The sequence below is a fragment of the Juglans regia genome, chromosome 16 (assembly GCF_001411555.2).
Source record: "Juglans regia cultivar Chandler chromosome 16, Walnut 2.0, whole genome shotgun sequence".
Taxonomy (NCBI): domain Eukaryota; kingdom Viridiplantae; phylum Streptophyta; class Magnoliopsida; order Fagales; family Juglandaceae; genus Juglans; species Juglans regia.
In genome coordinates, this window is record NC_049916.1 from 5,338,865 (window position 1) to 5,347,520 (window position 8,656).

Here is an 8,656-nt window from a genome sequence, read left to right on the forward strand (position 1 = left end):
CCAAATTAAAGTTTGTGTTAACGCTATCTTTTTTACCTGTATAAAAAAAGAGATAACATTATATTTTTTTTTAAAACTATCGTAATAAAGTTTAAAAGCGTTTTAAACATGGACAATGCTAGGGTGACTACCAAATGTGTCTAGCAAAAATGCACACTAGTACAAATGAGTTTTTATTTTTAAATTTTTTAAAAATATTTTTAAACATCCTTAACTATTAAAAAAAATAAAAAATATATATATATAAATTTACGAATAGTCACATCCTTAACCATTAAAAAAAAGTAAAAAAATAAAAAAAAAATGAATAAGCATATTTAATAGTCATACTACCATTTTCCTTTAAACATATGTTTATAAGGTAACAAATAGTTTTTAAATAATATAATTTTTTAATAAAGTTATACTATTCAAAGATTTAATATAGATTAAAAAAACACTCTAACATAAAAAATATAATTTCTTACCATAATTTCAAACATGTACTGACGGGGGCGTGCGAACGGATACCCTACGCTTTTAGTTGTTAGGATACAAGGCTCGGGCAAGGCAAACCCGCCTTGAGTTTTATAAACAAATTCATAAGTATAAAACAATGTCATTTTATACTCATGAATGAGTGTATTTAAATAAATAAAAAATCTTAAAACATTTGAGTCATACTTTAAAATAATATATATATTTTGGTTGCATAGTTTATATATTTTGAAAAACAATTGAATTTATTTATTGGTTTTTTTCAGCAGTTTATTTGGACTCACCATATAAAGAGTCGTGAATTAAACATATAATAGTGCACAAAACAAAAAGGAAACAGAGAATTATATATGTATACACACACTAGATTAGGAGCACGTTTGTCTAGTTGGGTTAAAAATGTTTTTTACAAAAATAATATAGTTTTTTTTTTTTATTTTTACAAAACTTGATTAATGAATAATTTAATGCATAGAGACAAAAAAACAAACTTTAGCAAATATCGAAAAAGTAGATTTTAGCAAATATCTTTAGATAATGATTGGTCAATGAAATATAATAATTACATATTTGGATACATTAGAAAACAAAAAGATTAATTCAAAATTAAAGTCAAGATACATTAGAATAACATAGACAAATTAAAATAGCATTATTGGCACCACAATAAATACTACAACCACACTCAAAGAACGCATAACCAAGATTTTAATAGCCAAGTATTGCACAATGTACAACCACCATGAGAACACATTTAAACTGAAGTGCACATTTATTAACAGAAAAGCCTAAAAAAAAAGCTTTGGATAAGTTTAAAATCTGAAAAAAAAAAAAAAAAAAAGGTATATGTATGTCACTCAAAGTATCATTCAGCGTAATCAAAGCCCTCTCAAACTCCTTCGTAGAGAATTCCATGGAAATATTCAGAATAGGCCTAAATACCTGCAACACAAAATGAGCAAAAACACAAAATCAAACATAAACCCTAAAGCACAAAAATAATAATAAAAAAAGACTTTGAACAAAGCTCACAGCTTCTGAAGCTCACTAACAACCACTCTAGGTAGTGAGTTTCTCGAATAAACCCCACTCCCAGCAATCAATCCACCTCCTAGGCTATGGCGGCATTCTTCTCTACACTGACGCTCCGTTGCTTCTGCCACACTCTGTTGGCTTTTGGGGCCATACTCCAGCAATGCTATATGATCTCAAGCGCTATCTCAGGCATATCCCTATGGCTCCATGCGAACATAACTAGATGCTCGGCGAGGAGTTGCCGCATGGCATCTCGAGCTTCAGACGTCATTTCACTGCTAATTGTCTATGTAGCTTTTGGTTGATCCGGGTGAAGAATAACAAGCTCTAGTGGTCCGATTGGTTTAGCCTTCCAGAACTCCTGCTCATTTCTAACTTCGCTTATGACCTCCACGCGATCTGGAGCTGGCGGCTGAGCATTGGTATCCTCTGTTGGATGCATCACTCTATCTTCATATGTATGGTTTTCATCCACTGTGACCTTCCTACACCCTTGTACTTGGTTCTCTGCCTGGCATATTTCCATGCCTCTGGTAGCTTCGACAAGTCTCTAAGTTGCCTGGAACAGGTTATCTCGGGCGCGCGAAAGACACGCAAGATCTATAATGGATCACACAAACAACACCATTGTTAACATTATGTTTCGCACACCTTTGAGCCAAATTTCGACAACTCAGGTCTTTAATAACGGGTCTACAAAAGATGGAAAGAAGTGCAACTTGAAAAGGACAGCCCAAGGGTCGGGTAACCTACGATGCCAAAGTTAGTAAATATTTTTGGAAGTTTGTAAATAAGTAAAAGAGTCTAGGGATTAGAAAGCCATTTCGGTACCTAGGGCTGGCTATTTATACCGTGGTCTGGGGAGGGTGCAAATAGTATTTTTCTCCACAGAGTCTGTGCCTTATTTTCTGTATCCGTTGTTAGACCCTTTTTAATGTGGTGTGGCTCTCCATCGGCTCCATAAATATGGCGTGTAACTTAGCAGAAGTGTCATTAATACGGTGTAGTTCCCTGACCTTACGTCTAGACCATATGAGCCATAGATGGTCTGGTGCCGATAGATCGAGTGCCCTTCATATTTTTCGTTGTGCTCTATGCAGGTCCTTGGGTTCTGAAGACGACTGTGGGATGTTAGGTTGATCGGTCTTGTCGTTCATTCGGCACCCCTTCCAGGTAGACCCTCTATTCCCTATGCGGGTCTGGAAACCTTTGGACGGGGATTTTAGGCCGAATCCCAGTGGGGAAAATCCCCTTACAACAAGAGTATCCTAACAATAGCCGTATGGGATGATTGAGCAAATGCTTCTATTATGACTTTAATTTGGCAAGTGAAAAGGAACCATACAAAATTCACTTCACACAATTAAGAATTCTCAAAGAAGGACTTAAAAGATTTGGACGCATCTCCACATAAACTTCATGTAACTTGTCAGGAGATAAAACAGCATCCTTAAGACGAGATGCAGCCTAAGCTAATTTTCCTGCACAAGCACAAGGACTAAAAAGATATGGACAGACCTCCACAATACCTATGAATTCCATGACCAGAACATGAAGTCTCAAAAGAACTGGAGTTGGACACCTAATTCTCGTTGCCTTTAGCCTGCTGATCACAATGACAATATTAAATACAGGACCAAATGTCAAACAACTGAAACAACTTCATAATATGCTCATAAGATCTCCTTTAGCAGAACTTCAGAATATGCTCAATAGTTCAAATTGTCTCATCCCTTAAAACTTGTAACTTTTTTTCTGCAATAGGCTACCCAAAAAGGAAAAAGAAATCCATACATTTTTTCAGAAAAAAACATGCAAAAAAAAAAAAAAAAATACCCTTTTCTTCAAAAGCAATGAGAGAGAGACAGGAAAAATCAAATTTTTTGCTTAAGGGATGGTTGAGCCGAAATCAGTGGCTATGGTGGTAGTTCTCAACGTTGAGGTTGTTATGGTGGTGAGGCTCACGGTGGCGTTGCCGTGAGAAGTGCAACGGGGCTGGGCGTGATTGATGGAGGAACTGAAGGGCCAAAATGGTGGCCAATCGGCTTGGTGGTGCAGGTCACCGTGCGAGAGCCATGATTGGGGTCAGCGTGACTACGACAAGGGTCTGGTGCTTCTAAGGTGGTGATAGGGGGGTTGCGATGGTCGTGCACCGCGTGATGGAGCAAACAAAACAAAAGTGCAAATGGCGATGGGGAGAATGGAGGGTAAGAAGACGACAGAGAGAGAAAGGGGGAGAGAGATCTACCCCTAACTAGGGGTGGCAATATGTGACATGATCTGTTAACCCAACACGAACACGACACGATAAAGCAGATTTGAGTTTAGGTTCGACTCAAAACGACTTGACCTGTTAAGACATGATTGCTTAACGGTTCACTAACAAGTCAACTAGTTATGACCCGTTAAGAAAGTTGAATTTACATTTATACCCTTAGACTTAAGATTGTAACATTAATGATTTATAATGTGTGTTTATCATATTTGAGATTGTAACTTTAATATTGTAGTTAGTTTTTTTTTATTTTTTTTATATATATTATTTATATTTTAATATTTATATAAAATCAATTAAGTCAAACAGTTTGAAATGGGTCTGTTCAACCCATTAACGTAAACGGGTTGAAACGGGTCAGGTCGGGTCGTATCGTGTCTTATCGTATCAATTTATTTCGTATTCAGTAACGGGTTGTGTCGTGTCCACCCGCTATCTTAATGAGTCATGTTAGGGTTTGAGATTTTGACACGAAATCTTTAACGGTTCGTGTTCGGGTTGACCTATTAAGTATAATATACATTTCTTGACACGACACAAACATGACCCGGTAACATAATTTGACAACCCTACCCCTACTGAAGCTAGACGGCGACGCAAGTTTGAGGGGAGATGTGGGGCGGTGTTTTGGAGAGAGAGAGAGAAAGAGAGAGAGAGAGAGAGAGAGAAAAGAGAGAAAAGAGAGAGGGTTTGTGTTGAGAAAGAGAACAAGAGAATAACACAAAGGATCTGCGTGTGTGGTCTGAAATTTACCAAGGGATAACGTTTATCGAAGCAGACTAACAGAAACTCAAACCATCCCTTTTCAAACACTCAACACATTGACACAAATAAATCCATCAACCAATTCCTTTTTCCAAGATTCATACAAAAAGACCATTATGTCCTTATAATACACGGATGAAATACACGATAAGCACTTAAGAAAAGGAGAAAAGCGGCATAACAAAAAAAAAAAGGAAAAAACGGATAAAGAATTATTGTTCATCATATAAGCGATAGATGCTTTTTATTATAGAATATATATATATATATATATATATATATATATATATATATAAGAAATAGAGAGTTATTGTTTATACATTGTACACTATAAATATAGGAGTACTGCTATGCAGCAACCTACACTGCACTCTTATTTCTTTTCTTTGGTCATTTTCCCATTATTCAAGAATTCCATTTCTCCATCCACGTCTCTCTATCCTGGAAAACTCTCCACTCTCTTAGCCGGTTTGGATTGAAAGATGAGTTATTATTGATCTATTATTCACAAATTTTAACTCACAAATCTCACTACTATTCACAAACTATTTCAACTCATCTCTCAATCTAACTGGGGCTATCTCTCCCTCTCTCTCTCTCTCCCTCCCTCTCTCCCCTTGATATTCAGGTTGGGTGAAGTTTTTTTTTCCATTGAGAGAGGAGCACGACCATAAGAAAGCTGGGAGTTGCGAATTGGGATGTGACGTCCAAACCGGATTCGCCACATCATAGTGTACCATGTAGAAAAATTAGACCAACTGTTGAATATAATTTCTCATTAACACAAATAGTGAACAATAATTATGTCTTGTAGTATTTTTTTTCTTATACTATTCCCATGGGGTAATGTTCACATTTAAATAAAATGGTATGTTTTAATTGAACAGCAGGCGATGAGACGAAGGACGTGATGACCTTTTCTTTTAATTAAATGTGTGTTTCATTTAAATATTTTTTAGATAGTGAGATGATTTTAGATAAAAGTTAAAAATTAAATAAAATATTATTTTTTAATATTATTATTATTTTGAGATTCTAAAAAATTGAATTATAATTTTTAAAAATTGAATTATTTATTGTATTTTATGTGAAAATCTAAAAAATTTATAATGATAAAATGAGATAAATTGAAATGATTTCTTGATACAAATGGGCCTTAAAAGTTAAAATACACTATTTTTATTCTACTTTCCTTTCATCCGATGATCTTCTCTCTTTTCCTTCTAAGTGTTTTTCCTTTCTTCCCTTCTCAAGCTTTTTCCTTTCCATGTGTCCCCTTCTACCACTCAAAAATTAAACCTTACCACACAGAATTTGTGTGCATTTTTCGATGTTAAATTTTGGCCGTAATGCTTTTATCTATTTTCTCATTGTCATTCTCATTGGTATTTCTCAATCTTAATTAAGAAATGCAAAAATATATAGATATCTTTGCAGGGAAGTATAAACTAATCAGAAATGCAAAGAAGAAAGGTAAAACTCCAAAATGATATCTACCACTTAAAAATTAGACTTACCACACTTACCACACAGAATTTGTTGTCCTTTTTGCAAGATTTATTGGGTTTGGAGAACATGGGTTTGGGAGAACAAAAATTCAAATGCTTCATAACATACTGTTATTCAATCTAAATGATTTTCACTCGGAATGCTTCTTTTCACCTGTTTCAATTCGATGAATCAAGTTAAGCTTTCGAAATGGATTTGACATTTTTCAGACTTTTGGTTTTAGTCCAATGAACCAAGTCACGCAGTCCTTTCTTCCTTCTGGCTTTCAGTCCTTCTGAGTTTCAGTCCAATGTACAAAGTCACGCAATCTTTCTTTCTTCCTTCTGGATTCCAGTCCTTCTTCCCTCCTTCTGAATTACAGTCCGATGGTCTTCTCAGATTCTCAATTTTTATTTCGTTCCGTCGATAGTGTTGCCATTTTGTATTCTCGGTAAAGACTGAGATTTTCATGATGAAATGGGGAATCCTACTCAAGATATTTTGAATTTCACCTTTTATTCGAACGACTTGCCTTCCGATGGCCGTACGTTGATCATGAGCTGGGTTTACAGTTTAGACGTATTAAAAGTGGATTTCTTGCCACTCTCCGGCATGTTTTTCAGAAAGAAATCCAACTCCTTGACGAATATTTCCATTGCTGGGGCTGGCAAGCAAACTCCCACGGCTATTCCTTCCTCTCCCTTACTGTTCTTACAAGGAATATAGAAGCTCCCCGTTCTAGGAATACTTCTCACAACACATTCGGCTGGCCCACCATAAGCTGGCTTGCCCCACCCAAAGTCAACCTTTCCAAACCCGGCACGTGTCACATCCGACACAAGGAATGAGCCCACCACCGTTAGGAATGGCCTGCCTCTGATCACCATTAGATCTGCCACCGACCGCATATACTCCTCGTTCACTTCTCTTTTTGCCTTCCTCACCAATTCCAAAGCATAACCCAAATTAGTGTTCTCGCAGAGCTTTCCGGCAGTCGTGACTGCTGCTGGGTACGCAAAGACGTTGCCGTAGTAACCGCTCGGTAACGGAGGATTGAACTTGCCACGCGCGCTGACGATGGACATCATGCGCACCTCCTCGTTGCGGTCGAACTGGAGTGCAATGGTGCGGCATCGCCAAAGGCATGCCATGATAACCTCAAAGGTGGTGGACTGGCTCAGGTGAAGCGGCACAAACCTACGGATGGCAGACAACTCGGTACGGCCGAAAAAGAAGGAGCGGCAAGCCATGTCCTCGAGCGGGGTGATGGTGCCAGTACCCTTGGTGTCGATCACCTCGTCGTACTCGCGGTGCGTGCATGTCAAGCATGTTGGGTCCCTCGCATTTAAGAAATGTCTCTGCCATACGGGTAAGACGGAAGGGGAGCGCGCACCCCGCGCCATCTCGCCCACGGCTGTCATGAACTGGACCAGACCAGCGGCATCGCTCATCGTGTGGTTGAGGCGTAGTGCGAAGATGAACGCGCCACATTTGAGCCGCGTCACCTGCAAGCAAGTCATGAAGATGCCAAGACACGATCAACTTTAGGGGGGGAAAACTAAAAAAATTCACGAGTTCCTTATCAGAATTTGTACCTGAATAAGCAGTAAGGGGCAATGAAGAACCCCTCCAGAGCCTGGAAGGTCAAAAAGAAGCTCCTCCAAGCACGGGAATGGAGGTCGAAGAGCATCACCAAATTGCTCAAGTGTAACATCGGCATCTGCCTCGATGAATACGACACCCTCACTCGTGCATTCTACTACAAGTTTCCTTCCAGGCCCTTCTCTAAGCCTACCTGCAAATGGATAGTAAAACACAAGTGTTTGAGCAAGTGCCTCTCTGATGACTTTCACAGGGTCTCTCCCTTGCATCGAGGGATCGTGTCTATAAAATTGTATCACCGGGGCTTGAAATCGGAAAGACTCTTGATCGTCGATATCAGAAAGTTGTTTGAACTCGTGGGGTGTGGGCTGAGCTGGAGGAATTAACTCGGGCTTGGACCTTCGTACTGTGAATACCAGAGACTGAGTTGGTGCTGCCATGTTAAGCAAATGGTTCTTAGAAAGTTTGGGAAGGTTTGGTTTTTTAAGACTCTGTAATGTGTGTGCTCTCTGCGCCATAATTCGTTCTTCGAAGTTGCTATTTATATAGAAGAGGTGAAAGGGCCGTACAACTTGTCGGCAATTCATGTGTTTCGTCTGAAAGATAATCCGCATGACGACCACCGAGTAATTCGGTAGACGTTCATGAACCGCCACCAATTTAAAGCCACAAATATAAATCTGCTTGTCGAGTCGGATTTTGAATTTTTTTTTGAATTTTTTTTGGATCTTTTTTAACTTTTTTTAATTTTATATTTGTCGTATTTTTTAAAAAAGAACTTTTTTGTTGACTTTCAAATTTTAGTTTTTTCAAAAATTACATTCAAAAATAAATAATTCAGTAATTAGTAATTCGTAAAATATACTGTATGCATTCTAGCTGTCAAAAAATTACAATATAAAAATAAATAATATACATCATCTACACCCAAAATCATCCACCATTAACGTTGAAAATCATCCACACCCGTCATACGCATTCATTATAATAATATTTCTTTTCAATTATTACAAT

The 8,656-nt window shown here is 37.8% G+C and overlaps 1 protein-coding gene across 1 annotated transcript; it reads right to left on the minus strand.

Moving 5' to 3' along the window:
* Nucleotides 1–6,084: 6,084 nt before the first annotated feature.
* LOC108980410 (benzyl alcohol O-benzoyltransferase-like) lies at nucleotides 6,085–8,141 on the minus strand. The gene is made up of 2 exons (XM_018951320.2): nucleotides 7,636–8,141; nucleotides 6,085–7,545 (listed from the first exon to the last, which is right to left on the minus strand). The coding sequence occupies exons 1-2, from the start codon at nucleotides 8,080–8,082 to the stop codon at nucleotides 6,607–6,609; spliced, it is 1,386 nt and encodes a 461-aa protein (XP_018806865.2). The 5' UTR covers nucleotides 8,083–8,141; the 3' UTR covers nucleotides 6,085–6,606.
* Nucleotides 8,142–8,656: the final 515 nt, after the last annotated feature.

Coding starts and splice junctions, on each gene's coding strand:
- LOC108980410 (XM_018951320.2), bottom strand. CDS start 8,082: ATGGCAGCACCAACTCAGTCTCTGGTATTCACAGTACGAAGGTCCAAG. Junction 7,546..7,635: donor GCCCCTTACTGCTTATTCAG/GTACAAATTCTG, acceptor ACTTGCTTGCAG/GTGACGCGGCTCAAATGTGG.